Source organism: Leptosomus discolor, chromosome 5 (assembly GCF_034619465.1).
Source record: "Leptosomus discolor isolate bLepDis1 chromosome 5, bLepDis1.hap2, whole genome shotgun sequence".
In the NCBI taxonomy this organism is placed as follows: domain Eukaryota; kingdom Metazoa; phylum Chordata; class Aves; order Leptosomiformes; family Leptosomidae; genus Leptosomus; species Leptosomus discolor.
The window spans coordinates 527,991-542,785 of record NC_141395.1 but is presented as its reverse complement, the minus strand read 5'-3'; the positions used below and the strand labels follow the sequence as shown (position 1 = coordinate 542,785).

Genomic DNA, 14,795 nt, shown 5'->3' with positions numbered 1-14,795 from the left:
ACCTAAATTCAAACCTGGTATAAGATAAATGAAAATACCATGGTAGACTTTTCAACTAAATCTTCTGCCACTGCTGCTGGGTTAAGTGCTGCGCTGCAGGTGTATACAGAAAAAGAGGGAGGAGATGTGGAAGCAGCGTGTGATTGTTTTACCACAGAAACTTAGGGACTTCCCGGCTCTCCCCAGTTTCTTCTGCCCAGGCTACAAACAATTCCACTGACCTTTCTATTCTCAGTCCTCTTAAAGCCTGATGCCAGTCTAAGCCAGAGGAATATCAGTAGATGGCAAAAAGAAGTCAAGGCTGGTCCAATAACTGCAACTAAATGTCTCCTAGACTCAAGTTAGCCTCAGCAGAAAAGCTAAGCTTTATACTATTAATAAATAGGTATGTTACATCTCTAGATCATTATCAATATTTATGTTCTTTCTAGAAAATTTTTCATTTACAGAAAAATCTCTCCTCCTGTCAGTTATTCTGAATCAGACACGTACTTTTTTTTTTTTTTTTACACTTCTTTGTGACAAGAATTTCTGCAGCGATCCAAAATTCGTGAAAAGATTGGACTAATTTATCTGCTTCATAGATAACTCTGTTCTAGATCTCTCTCAGAAAGACTGTACTTTTCTGGCATAAATTACCATACAGAAAGAATCATTTCTATTCATACAAAAGCATGTGAAGAGGACGTTTGATGCACACCAGATTGTTGGTTCTTTAATCCACAAAACATTTCGCTAATTATTTCAGATGAGAGCTTCTGAAAGGACTGCCTCAATTCTCTCAGCTGTGCAAACACTTACTGACCATTTAACCCCAGAGAGCTGGGCAGTGCGTCAACTGGTCTCTGCTCTGCATAAAACAGAGCCAACTGTAATGGTAAAGGCAACTGCAGGACCCATGGATTACAAAACACATTATATTTATTTATTTTATACCCACAAGAAATTCAGAAACGGACGTCATTACCTATATAAAACTTTTAACTGTTGATCAATCTCTTGAAGCTTAGACCAGTACCCACTTGCAAGCTTTCGGTATTCATTGATAACTAAAGTCTTCAGATCAGGGTAGGGGCATTCCAAAGACAGCAGTGCTGAAGGAACTTCAAGGAAAAGTCCATTTATCTCTTCAAAGGAACGTGCTAATGCCTGTGATGAAAAAACGCTACTCAGCGGACTACTCTGCGTTACATTTCCTCTCTCAAAATTGCCAATTAAACTTACAAGGAAAAGCTTACTTTTGTTTTATAGTCTTCAAGCTCTCTTTCCAAAGCCAGACTTTCAAGGACAAGGAATTCCAAAATTGCCTTCTGTTGCTTCTTCACAAATTTGATCTATTTCATGAAATATGTTACTGTTACTTCATTATCTTGTTATAATACGAAAGCTCTTATTTAGAGCAAAGAGCCTGATTTCCAGTTCTACATTGCTATGCTTTTGCAGATTTTAGTGAAGCAAATTTTCACTATGGCAAGCACAGAGGTTACTGGATACTCTAAATGGGAGTTACACTCTCAAATTATCACCTAAAAATAAATTAAAATGCTAAAAATACAGTGATAATAATTTGTAAAAAAAAAAAAAGTTAAAATACCAACCTGTTGTAACATCTCAACTGGATCGATCTTAGATTTCAGACAAGATTCTTCTGTGAGGTAACACTGCATTTCAGACAGCCTGAATTTCAAATTCTCCTTTAGTTGCCAGATAGGAACTATAGTATTTGTTTGGTAAGTATCCCGCTCCTTTGATAATTTATGCTCTATATCCAAATGAAACATAAGGCTTTCTCAAACACACAAAACATTACACAGCACTGTGCCTTCTAAATCTACACCTGTCAAGACAGGGATTTAAAATCTCAAACAAATAATCAAGATAGTTTTGACTATAACAAATAATCACAAAATGAATAAAAAATTCTTACCCAAGTCCCTCATATCCAAAAAAAAGTTGTGCTTATGGCTTTCTTCATCAAGAAAAGTCTTTATTTCTGCTTCTGCTTTTTGCCTGGAAGGTATGAATATTGAGAAGCCGTAACTTCTTATTCATTAAGCTTTCAAGAATGATAAGTCTCAAATATTCTAATAATTCAGTAAAAAAGGGGATTCTTTGCCTGGGAAGGTATGAAGTGCAGGACTTGGACATGAAGGTGGTATGGAAGCCACCCGCCTCTGGGGGAAAAACACTCTCATTGATCTGCTGTACATACAGGACGCAAGCTAACAGACAAGAACAATATTAATGTTCCCTGTTATAAGTGCGAACTCAATAGACACATTGAGATTGAGTCTGAAGGAAAAAATATCTGAAAACTTCTGATACTCCTACAAATATACACTCTTCAGATGTTGACAGTTCAACTGAGCAGCTACGAGATCATCCCGGAGAGGTACACACAGAACAACACCCGCTCTGTTCTCCCTCCCTGGAGGTGTTCTCCTCAATGTCTACAGACCCCTTTCAATGTTGATCACAAAACCTCATGCCCTGCACAAAAAAATTATCTTCAGTTCGGGTATTTCAATTGTTTCCTCTTACTGCCCCTTGAATCACGTATGCCCCACCAGAAGCTCTCTACTGAAGTGTTGCTTCAACAACAGCTAATTCAGATTCCTCAGCTCTCACCTGTTCTCACTCAGTCTTTTGTGCTCTTGCCACCACACTTGCCGATGCTGTTTCAGCAGTATTTGCTCTTTGCTAATTTTTGAAACTTGCTCTGTCTTTTCAATCTGCAGGAAAAATTAAAGTTTGTAAGTATTGATAAAGCTATCGAACAGATTTGAAAACGGCTTCATGCAGAAACTTTTAAACATAGAATGGTGAACGTAGAAGCTTTTTTCAAAACCGTGTTTTTCTAAAGAACAACAGGTTCTTTCACTTTCATGAAAAAAATTGATTCCATTTCAAATCACAATTGAATGAGAGGAGAAAGTGAAAAAAATGCAATCCATTTTCTTCTTTTCCTTTTTCTCCTTTTCTTTCCCGTCCCCATTTCCCAGGAGGTGAAAGGAAGAAGATAAGCAGGAGAAAGAAAAATACACTTTCTTACAGGTGGGAAGATCAAAGAGTGAAAGTGTGTCTTTCAAGAAAAATATTTTCAAAAATTGATTACGAAATGTGGTTTTTCAAAATCTATCCAATTAAAGAGGATCTGAAACTGTCTCAGGGCTTCACAAAAACATTGCTTCCAACTTCACATAAAACAGAAATACATGCTTTTGAGATAGATGGATTTACTGCTTAAACTAGGGGAAAAGCCCTCAGAGAAAGGCTGATGAAGTGGCAGCCAGATGACTCTGGCCAACCAACAATGAAGGAAGGAGGACTAGAAGTCGTCTGTGGCTGCCAGAAGCCCGAGCCAAGCCAGTTTTCTCCCCTCCTCCCACCATCAAGACCATCTTCTAGCCTCTCAGTGGATACTCAGGAGGACAAAGCAGCATTTCAGCTCAGAACTGGCTCCTTTCCTGCTCCTTCTCTTTTTGCCGCCTTGCCACTGCTTTCCTTCGTAACACCTGACCTCATCCCTGCCCCAGCCAACTTCTTCTAGTTGCAAAACCCCTTCCAATTCCAGAGGCTCCCACAATTCACACACACCCTGCTTTCTTTTCCTTCCCAGACCTTCTTCGTGCAGTTACATTGTTCTACTGCAGAATGGTAGCCAGACAAGAAAAAAAAATTGGAAACTTGAGAAATGGATTAAGATCTCACTCCAGATCTAGTTCAGGAAATAAAAAGCTGTTCTGAGTCAAAAATGCTAGGTTTCCATTTGGCTCTGGTGGAAGTAATCTGCTGTTTAAAATGCTCAGTCAACTTTCCTGCCTGCTGAGCGCTGGACAGGACCGCTCATTGCCCGCTCTGCGTGCACACGCACAAGAACATGGAGAGCAGAACGCCCTGCAGCGTGCTCTCCGTCCCCTCCACGGGCTGGGCAGGCGATACCAGCAGGCTTCTACAGAGGAGAAGTGCAGAGCTTTCCCGGGCAGCACTCGCGCACAGGGAAGCGAGAATCCCATCACTCCTCAAATCACAGCCTCTCATTCACCCACCAACAAAGTTTAAAACAAAACACCTAAAATTCTGAAACTAGAACCACTTACATCTCTCAGATGAACTGAGTTTAATATAACTGGCTGAACATACCCGGTTTCTAGATAGTCACATGAGGAAGAACCACAACCAGGATGTGGTTAACCCATTGTGCTTTTGCAGCAATCCTGCTTTAGTGGTGTATTTGAGTAAGAAGTTGCAATAGGTGCTATGGAGAGATTATGTGACTGTGAGTGGGAAACACGGTGTTTAGAGGAAGCTGCATATGTGACTGTACTATCAGAGAGTCTGAAAACACCCGTTTTATGCTTTCAGTTGGTACATTACAATGCTTTTGTATCAAAGATCATGTCTCCTCACTTTTATTGCTTACATGTTTTAATGTTTAAAAACTTACAGATTCCTCCTGATTACCAGACCAGCAAACAGAATACTGTATTTCAAGTAATTTGAAAATACATACATCTTCAAATCAATTCTAAAACTAAAGTGAAACAGAAGTTGAGGTAGATCTGTACATAAAGTTTAATAAGTTGTTGAAATTATTTTACAGCAATAGCAATGACGTTTATGTTCAACTGCTGCAAAATCAGCTTTTTTCTGTCTATGCTGTTTTTTTTTTTTTTTTTAATGGTCAGCAACCGATTTACCATTTGCTGGTTTGGTTCTACCTCAATGGAGGAGTAACTCAGCACTTCAAAATTTGGATAGCCTGAATCAGCAACAAAGCAGTAGCACGTGGGAACACATTCTGATCTCTGTGGAGCTTTCAGCCTATATATTTTACTACCTACTCAGTTGGAAAACACTTGAAAAGATGAAATAGCAAAAGACAGGTGATGAAAAATTAGTTTAAAGCTTCAATGAATTTAGTAGAATTTTGTACTGCCAATTCATGAAGAAATACCTGCCAGAGGTTTTGATACATTATACCCACATGCATTAAAAGAAGCAATACTATGGAGAAAGTATGTATTTTTTCTCTCATTTGCTGCCACCCTTTTCTATTTTAAATATAGAGGAGCTGCATGAGCAACCCCCTTTTTTTGTTGCAAGGCCTTCAGGACAGTAGTGTGAACCAGTAAGTTATGCTTGTTGGTACTACGCGTATATTCCATTCACTGAGATTTAAGAAACGGCATCAGAACAAAACAACATCTATGGTTATGTTGCTAAGCAACGTATTTAATTTAATAACTTCTGTTCAAAGAACTTCTAAATATGTTTTAGACATGAATTTAAAGGATTTTTTTTTTTTTTTTTTGAACTCTTATCATAATCCTATATTTCTTCAGCAAATATCCCTTTGAACTCTTCAATCCCATCTGAATGAAGACTCTGAATTATATTTTCTACATGACAAAGACATCATCTGATCAGGTCCCTCAGTCATCTACACAAGAAAACTTCAGTCACTGCATTTCGTGCAGTTGCTACACCCTTCAGCATGGCCTTTCCTTCCAAAAGCCACCCACAATATTCTGCTGTTCAGCAGAACGGCAAGACAATAAATTGCCATGTGAGCACAGGTTAAGAATGCAAAACTTGTTACCCCTACACTGGATTTGTAGTTTTCTGAAAAGGCATTCAAATAACATTACTGCTGGAGGGCTCTGTTTCAAATTGATTATTTTTTTCCTCTTTTATTTTGTGTCTCAGCCTAAAGGAACTATTTTAGCTGAATGTGTATCAGTGTCAATTTCTTCAGAAATCACTTCTTCCTGTGAATTCGATTTTTTTTTTTTTTTTTTAAACATGTAACACTCATCAGTGAAACAGTTACACACTTAAAAGCAGTTCCCTCTCACAAGGAGTTACCGCCCCACAATGTTTCTGGATCAACGTTTTACACTATTTCCTCTCAACTGAAAAGGAAACCACACAGAGCCATGGACACATGGCCCAGAGAGCTTGGGGACTTCTTCAGCATCTGCGTTTCTGGCAGTGTGACATATGCTCTCCTTCAAAGTAAGCACAATTTTTTAAAGCAAAGTTCTTAAAACTACAAATCCAAAGAACGTTTCTGGACATCCACAGCTAAAACCTGTTTATTCCTCACCGCCTTCACCCTCCAACCCTGCCCCAACTACTAGCTGTAATACACGAGTACTTATGCACAACCCAGTGTAAAAGAACACTCATGTCTTGGCTGTCTCATTAAAAACACGTGCAACACTCGAATTCTGTTGCGGCTTAGTAGCCACAGCATGATGACAAGCTGTAAGGAAAAGACCTAAACTCATAAATTGGTTTCAAAGAATTTATTTTCTCAAGACACATGTCTTGAGATTAAAATATGTTATTTTCTGCCCACTGCAAAACCACGAATGAACTATTTAGGGTACAGCTGGATGAGAGCCAAAATGAGCAGCAGTCTTCTCCTACATCTGGGTTTGCTCTTTAAGGAGCTTGTTCACAAAAACATCCCATGTTTTCCCTGTTGGTTTGTAGGTAATGTTGGAAGCAATCAGAACCACCCCCTCAGAATGGCCCAAAATTTAAAAAAAAAAAAAAATAAAAAAAAAATAAAAATCCATCAGCTCTCCAGTGTGGTATGTCACTGAGACTGACAGGCCAGGCAATATATATCCATAGGGGACACACTGGGAAGCAAGATACAAAGACACTCCAGCACATCATCTTTTAAAAGCTACTTCAGTTTAACTGGGCTGGTTCTACCCTGTGAGGTCTGGCTGCTGCCAAAGGCACCCTGTGGTCTCCCCCGTACTGCAGACTCAGGTCTCACAACTCCCACTGCTCAGTCTGATTGCAAATTGCACAGTGTCACACAGCAGCTGGTCAGACCTACTGGGACCTGCAACGCAACCAAGTGTCAGCAGCCATCTCAGGTCCCCAAGTGCTGAAGTCCCTCCAGCTCCCAAAGTGCGCCACAAAGGCATCTGAGCGACTCCACGCTGAGGTCCAACAGGACCTAGGAGTTTAGCCGCTCCGTCACACGAAAGCTGAACAGTTTCACAAACAGATGGACCTCTGGAGGCACAAGAGCTGCTTGTGCAGCGCCGAACCCAAGCCAGCGTACCAGGCTAAATCTAAATCTGCTGGCTACATCAACGGCGAAGGCACCCAAGGATTGACATGACAAAAATCTAGTACTTCGCCTTTCCAGTTCAACAGCCCAGACTTTTAGTAGTACTTCAGTTCTGCTAGTGACGCGGCTTTGTCCCCACATCATGAGTAATCATTCTTAATAAAAGTAAAGTTTTCATTAAACTTAACTATTACTAAAAAAACCTACCTTCTTATTCACCATTCGGGCCATATTTATACCTTTCTAACTGTCTAGCTCTACATTTACATTTTATGGCTATAAAATTCTTTAAATTTTCTTTTCAAGATCTACCTCAGCTTGACTTTTGGAAATCCTCACTTCATTTCTTTTTGTTTTGATTTTTTTTTTCTTTTTGGATCCAGCTCCCCTTCCCATTTATTCCCGTAAATTCTTCATTACTCAGTATTTTGAGTTGTTTGTGTAACGAGTCTCGACGAATTTCCTCAAAGTACTCAAATACGAAGTTTTCCTGTCTTTTTGGGAAGCAGAATCCACACTTACTTTGCATCTCTGATTCAAAGAAATTTCACACTTTGACATTAACATGTCCACATCACAATAACGGTAACTGCGATAATCTCTCATCTCTTGCCCCCTTTTGCTGAACACGGCTACAGCAATTTGTTATGCTACTTATCCTCAGATTCCTTGGGGCAGTGAAAAGAAATACGATCATTGCATTTTAAAATCATTCACATTACAAATAACAGAAAAATCATACCTTTAATTGAATTTTTGCAGATGCCATTTTTTCTATCGCAGCAAGTTCATATAGATGTTTGTAGTCCACAGGTTTATACTTCTGGCTGCAAAGACCATTTTTCATCGGAATCACCAGATTTTCTAGTTATCACATAAAACACATACAGTTAGTTCAAATTCTGGAGAAATACTTTAAGTGGGAGTCATCAAATGAAAGCATTATAGGTAGAAATTTGAAACTGTATATTTTAAACATGAAAAGTTCCCATAACAAAAGAGACTGTTAGTTGGTGAACAAGAATTTGAAACAAACATAAGCTAGTAGAAATTATACAAGAAACATTAATCATCTATCTGTTTACAAAGAGTTTATTTAAAAAGGTTCTTTTTTTATATGTGAACTTACAGAATATCTCACTTTAAACTGGGTTTACTGGAATTTTAGTAAGTTCTAGTACAGAAATATGCAAGTTTCAATATATGCATTCTTATTTCACAAACTGGAAAACTACCTCAATATTTATTGTAACCTAGGTATTGAGCAATAGGATTAATTTTTTCTAAATTTTTACTAATTCTGTGTAAACAGAATGAGTTGCAACTACATTTCCCATTGGATCTCCAGCCATAATTTCTGTAGGCCCCTGGGAAAACAATGTACTTCCTTAAGAAAAGAGAAAGGCACCAAATTTCAAGGAAAACTTTATACTTGGTTTCTGCTGCATGAAGTATGGATTATGATGTCCCCTTTCCCCAGTCCTATCACCAGTATTTGGAAGACTGTGACAGTATTGACAGATTGTTGAACGAAAACCCAGAGGAAGTAGTTTTGCCGAAAAAGCATTCAAAGTCAACGAAGATCTAACCAAGCTGCTCTTGCACTACACAGTGAGGATAACCTACAATGATTCCTTTCAGAAGTTTCTCAGAGGGATTGCCATATTCCCTAAACAACAGTTACCTCAAGTTTACCATGGAGTCCTCCTTTGAGCTTACTTTCACAGTCCTAAAATCCACTACCTTTATTTCTCTTCCCCCTCGCCAGCTTCCCAGGAATGATAAGTTCCACCATTTCATGGTCACTTTAGCCCAAAGCGTGTTATGTACACACTTAAAACTGGGTGAGCCAAGGACTGAGAAGACCAGCAGCCATACCAGAACAAATCCAGAAAACCAAGGTTGCAAATCCTGTCTGAACAGGATTTGTGAACGGAAAGAGAAGCACGCTCAGGGTAACCTCAGACACATAGCTGCCTAATATTGATGAACAGGTTTTCCTGGCTTATTGGCCTGTGTCAGACTCCCGTCCAAACAGAACTGCATCTTTCTTCCCCTCTAATGATCACCTACCGTTTCCACAGGCAATCCCTTTGAGTCCCTCTGAACTCGAGAAAAAACACCACCTACATACAAGGAAGGGTTCCTTCTTTCTTCCTGCTTGTCAGTCCTGCTTTCTTCACCACTAATCTTCTCAACACGTGATTTATCCCACCAAATCTGTGTCATGCTAACCAGGTTATGAGCTTTGATCTTGTATTATGACTACTTTTTTATTCTCTGTACGTCTTACAGAAAAAACATTCAGTAGTTTGATCCTGATTTCTTCCATTTTATTCCTCTTATGAGATTAGTATGAATAACCTACCCTCTCCCAGTTTTTAGGCCTTTAGGTAGCTTTGTTCATCTGTGGGTTTTTATTCCCATTAATCCAAACTTTTTTCATCCCCAAGTCATCAAGATTTTTTGTAAAGATTTTTTTTCCTTTTTTTTTTTTTTTCCTGAGGTTGCTTACAACATTGTCCAGCAGAGATCATGGAACATCATTCCACATTCAAAGAAGTAAAAGTTCTGTCGCCAGTCCCTCTGAAAAGCCACTCATTCAGTTCCTCCTCCTAAGGCTATTACTCCTTCATTACGGCTCCCAAAGGCTTACAATCACTTCTAGTCTGCTAGGAGTCATTTCGGGCAGAAACATCGGTGTCCCCACGCAGGAGCAGCAGGGCATGGCAGGAGCTTCAGAGCAATTCCGTAATATTTCTCACACAGGCTCCCTGCCGGCAAATGCCTGAGGACACCTGGGAGATAAGGGAGCAGATGCATCCCCCCATATTCATTAGAAAAGAATCAGTAACTGCTACTACAACTACTAGACGACGTTAACTACTGCGAGAATCATTACGTACAATTCCTTGGTACGGTGCTTGTGAACCTCATGATCTTTGAAAAGCATGATAGCGTGATGTTCCGGCACCAGAGATCCTCAGTTAATGCCAGGACAGCATACTACAATGCAGGTAAGCGTCAGAACAAAGGTGGAACACTGTCATCGTCCAGAGGAGACAAAGATCCAAGTCTCTCCCTGCAACGCCTGTTGCGGCTGCTGCAGAGACCTCCAAGTACCCAGCGTCGATGTTTTTGGAAGTGTTCTACAGGCCTCCTACATGCATTCACAAATTCCTCATGCTACTTGGCTTTTAGCCTTGCCGCTCTAACATCCGATCCCTGGTCTGAAGGAGCTCCTAAACCATTTCACTAGCACGGGTCTCACATCACTTACACTGAACTGTGGCATAAACGCCCACGTGCAGGAAGCCTGTCTGGGTACGGCACTCGGAACGGCAATATCCTGACCAGTTTCCTTTGGTCTGTGTCAGCACTGTCATCTCCTTAACCTGCTCAACACAGTTACAGCTCGCTGCTCCTGTTTGACAGCTCTCATTCACCACTGGCTTTTGAAACCCTGCTTTCTCTGAGTCAGCTTTGTTCCCGAATACAGTGTAGTAAGGATGAGAGATGTGATCAAAAAAATAAATCCACGTAATTTTTTTCAACCCTTTGTTTCTCACAGCATAAAATGAGAAGAGGGTTGACAACAAAAGGGTGGAAAACCAGGATGAACGATGTAAAAGTGTATACTGATGTACAGGAAGCAGCAACAAATAGTGCAGAAAAAAAAAAAGGGAGGGAGAATGAACCATCCCACTGAACGAGTGGCTGGAGAGAACAAGAGATGCTATAAAATAAGAAGCAGAAGCCTGTTTTTCTTTGGATGGGTTGTCTTAATTTGTTCTAACCACAGAAAAAAGTGTATTGGAGAAGAGTGAATAAGCAGAGAGAATCCATTTACTTGAAAAGATTAAACTTGGTGGTACCTAGGTAAAAAAAAGTTGATACTATGTTGGGTTTCTAACCAAAAAAAGCTTGCGGCAGTGTTTGGAAGCCTTAGAGTTGTCTCTGAAAGTCCCAAGTTTGATTTAGCAACATAATCTGATATTTTCTACACTCTTAGAAAAGCTTTATATAAAACATAAATATACATAGCTACGCATAGAACTAATGCAAGAGAAAGTACTTCCTCAGGTAACTCGTCTTCACCAACTTAATAGTGTCCCTCACATCTAAGAAAAGAACGAGAAGGAGTGAAAGACAGGTTCAATTTCCAACCCTCTAACCTCAAATAATTTAATCTTTGCTTTCAATATGTTCTTTCCTTTAGCCTGTATTTCTGAACCTTATGAATCTCCACCACTAATCCTTATCTGTTTCTTCTGCTACTGAGACTTTACTTTGAGGAATTTTCTGAATTTTCAGTAGGGTCTCTCCATGCAATATTAACTCCAAAATCAGGTTCTTGCCATATAGGATGCAAACTTTGTATTTCATAGGTAATGTATAGGACGTGTCTTATATTTTACAAAGAAAATAAGCTTTATGTATTTTATATGTATACACGCACAAATATATACACATATACACGAATAAAAATATAAAATATTAAACTTTTAGATTTTAAAATGTCTTTTCCCAATTTTCTATAACAAATACTTGCTAAAGCCTGAGACACAATTATAACAGTAAGTGTAAATGCATGAACTTTTGCCCCGGTACCATAAAGTCTTAGCGCACAGATCCTTAGCAACTTTACATAAGCTAGGAAGCTTACAGGGATGAGGAACAGGCCTTTTCTTTCCAACCTCTTTTTTAGGTTCTTTTAGGAAATTTGCCATCAGGTATTAGTAGGACGATTTTTTTCCGTTCACCATTAAAAGCATGCTGGCTGGAAGCGGTATGTCTGACACACGGTTTTGCAGACGGGTCCCGTATGAAACGTTAAGGTGAATCCTGCAAAGCTATCCCATGGTCCTCCTTCAAGTCTCCCCCTAAGGATTTTCATTTGCCACATGCCTACAGGAAGTTTGGCAACATGACTCCTGATGATGCCTCATTGTAGAAAGATTTTTAAGTCAACCACCAGAGCAGTCCCCAGTATGAGCCCAGACTGGGTGCTGAACGGACCGAGAGCAACCCTGCAGAGAAGGGCTTGGGAATCCTGACAGATGAACAACTGGACACAAGCTGGCAATGTGCACCTGCAGCCCAGAATCAGGGTACAAGGAAGGAGTTCTTCACCCTGAGGGTGGTGAGGCGCTGGCACAGGCTGCCCAGGGAGGCTGTGGCTGCCCCCTCCCTGGCAGGGCTCAAGGCCAGGCTGGATGGGGCTGGGAGCAACCTGCTCTGGTGGGAGGTGTCCCTGCCCAGGGCAGGGGGTTGGAACTGGATGAGCTTTAAGGTCCCTTCCAGCCCAAACCGTTCTGTGATCGGAATGCCACAGCAGCTTCCACATGCAGCTATTAATTGCACAGAGTATTTCATAAGCCGTTTTATTCTAGATTGTGATAAAACACTCACATTTGAACATGATAGTATACATACCTACATCACTAATCCTACGAGTTGTAAAGAATGTTCCATGGTCCGGTTCACTCATTTTTATGTGTTTTTTTCTACCTGTTGAGAAATAAACAGATGTTCTGAGAATACCAACATTGTGGATGCAACATAAGTACACATTCAAAAAAATACATATTGTTTTCTGAGGAGAGAGGGCACATCTCACTAAAAATGTAATTAGACAGAAACTCCACAAGTTCATCTTTCATTTTAAGAGAGGTTTCATGTGCCTCATATCATTCAGAAGCTAAGGAAAACAAAATATTATTTCCTTGACTAATCTATTACGCTGTTGCATAGATCATCTATTCTTTGTTTTGTGCTTTTCAAAATATAACAGTCCTGATGACCCAAATGCTAAGGTAAGTTTTTGAGGTGTTCTTTGCTTTTTAGAAACTAAGCCTGAAAAGATCACTCTTTTCTTGGAGACTGTGGTTTATGTATAGATCCCTATACACCTGCTTTAAGAGTCTCTGTATTAATACTTGTCAACCCAAGTCAGCTGTTTCAGCAACAGCAGCTTAGTTCCTGATGAGCAACTATGACAGGCAGCACGTATCAAGTATTCACATCACCTTGGGATAAACGTGACATTAAGATGCAGTAAGATATACAACATACTAAAAAACTTTGATGTCTTAAAACCCTTACTTTCACCTTAATTAAGCATGCATGGGCACCACCACAGGTCTTGCATACAAAGAAAAGTGATAGCTCAAAGCAAGGTGTTTCAGTTGAGCTGAATCAACAGCTGAACTATGCCAGAAGGAGGTCATGTTCAACCAGCCTCCCCACAAACCCTCTCCCTCAAATCCGGCTCTACCATACAAAATTTCCCACAAACAAAATTCCATCTGTTTTGTCACGTCTCTGACAGTTGGTCAAACGTGCTAGTCCCACAGCAAGTAGCAGCACAGCAAAGAGCAGACCAGCAAAGTCTGTTCATATCTGTGTATCATGGAGTTACTTCTCTGCTGTTCCAGTGAGCTGAACCAGTGCATCCACACAAATGCCAAGGATGGCACAATGCAGCAAGGAGGAGGGAAGGAAGAACAGCAGAAGCAATGGAAAGGGAACTACTCCGAGTGAGTGCTAGTAATTTCAGTCAAATAAAAACGTGAGACTGCAACCAGAGATACTTAGCATTGTACTCCCTTGTGAGCTGTGCTTCTTCAAGACAACATTCTGCATTGCTGAATCATCAAAAACAGCTAAAGTGTAAAGATCTGACCTATTACTGCAGACAAATCTCAAGTGCAGCTGAAATTACAGCCACCACAGTACACAGACACACACATTGCTGTTTCTGTGGCTCAAAGTCAGTTTGATGTTAATTCTGTACCTGTTAACTACGCCAGTTACAAGGCAAAGAAAATTCATGACCACCAGGCTTTGTACAGTGAGTATCCCACGACCAAACCAAGGAGAAAACAGTGACCACTCATCATTGATAGACTGTAACATTTCTCAATCCTTCTTCATGCATATTCTTCAGTGTTATTTAACAATGCTATGAAACTGTTCCTTGCACTAAACCAAGAAATGAAAGTCTAAATGTCATCTGTCATCACCCAAGAGTGGCCATTCATTAACAACAGGACCTTTTCAAATTTGTTCTGAAAGCAATTGACAATATCAGTTGGTCAGAAGCTACTTCGAATGTCATCATCTGATCACAAAGACTGGACTTAAAGATACACAAGAGTAAGAAAATGTGACTACACGAGGGACTTCATTCCCCTTTTCAAAGATTAATGTGTTTTTTTACAATCTAATAGTCACCTGTAAATAGATTCACAGTTCTATCCCAAAGTCTACATATTCCTCAAAAGTCAAGGGAAAAAGAAAGGAAGAAAAAAGTTAGCACATTCATACTGTTGATTCCATTTTTCTCCGCTTATAGCAATTATTTGGTTTCAACTTGTAACCATATAACACTGCCAAATTCATCCAGACAAATGAGGTAATTCTCTGTATCAGAAGCAACTTTGGCCTGTTTGTCATGGCAAAGTTTTATCTATACATCAACTTATCTGCATATAGTTTCCTAACTGCATATATACTTTGGAACAGATACTTTAAAAAATCAAATTAAATATACATGTAAAGCCTTAAGGTAGGGATTTACATAACGCAGTAAAGTATGGGATTTACCTTACTTATTTCTTCAAGATGCACAAAGACAGTTTAAGTGTTGCTTCTTTTCCCCCTAAAGACAAAATATATTTTCTGCTTCTTATAG

At 39.7% G+C, this 14,795-nt stretch overlaps 1 protein-coding gene across 1 annotated transcript in view; it reads right to left on the bottom strand.

Annotated features, from left to right (window-relative positions):
- The window catches only part of CCDC148 (coiled-coil domain containing 148), a 56,551-nt gene extending 43,961 nt beyond the window's left edge, over positions 1 to 12,590 (bottom strand). Inside the window, exons 1-7 of the mRNA XM_009950854.2 lie at positions 12,536 to 12,590; positions 7,842 to 7,963; positions 2,629 to 2,732; positions 1,928 to 2,010; positions 1,599 to 1,762; positions 1,239 to 1,334; positions 968 to 1,149 (exon numbers count right to left, since the gene is read on the bottom strand). Coding sequence (XP_009949156.2) covers positions 968 to 1,149; positions 1,239 to 1,334; positions 1,599 to 1,762; positions 1,928 to 2,010; positions 2,629 to 2,732; positions 7,842 to 7,963; positions 12,536 to 12,590 — 806 coding nt within the window. The remainder of the gene's footprint in view (positions 1 to 967; positions 1,150 to 1,238; positions 1,335 to 1,598; positions 1,763 to 1,927; positions 2,011 to 2,628; positions 2,733 to 7,841; positions 7,964 to 12,535) is intronic.
- Between the last annotated feature and the right edge of the window lie 2,205 nt (positions 12,591 to 14,795).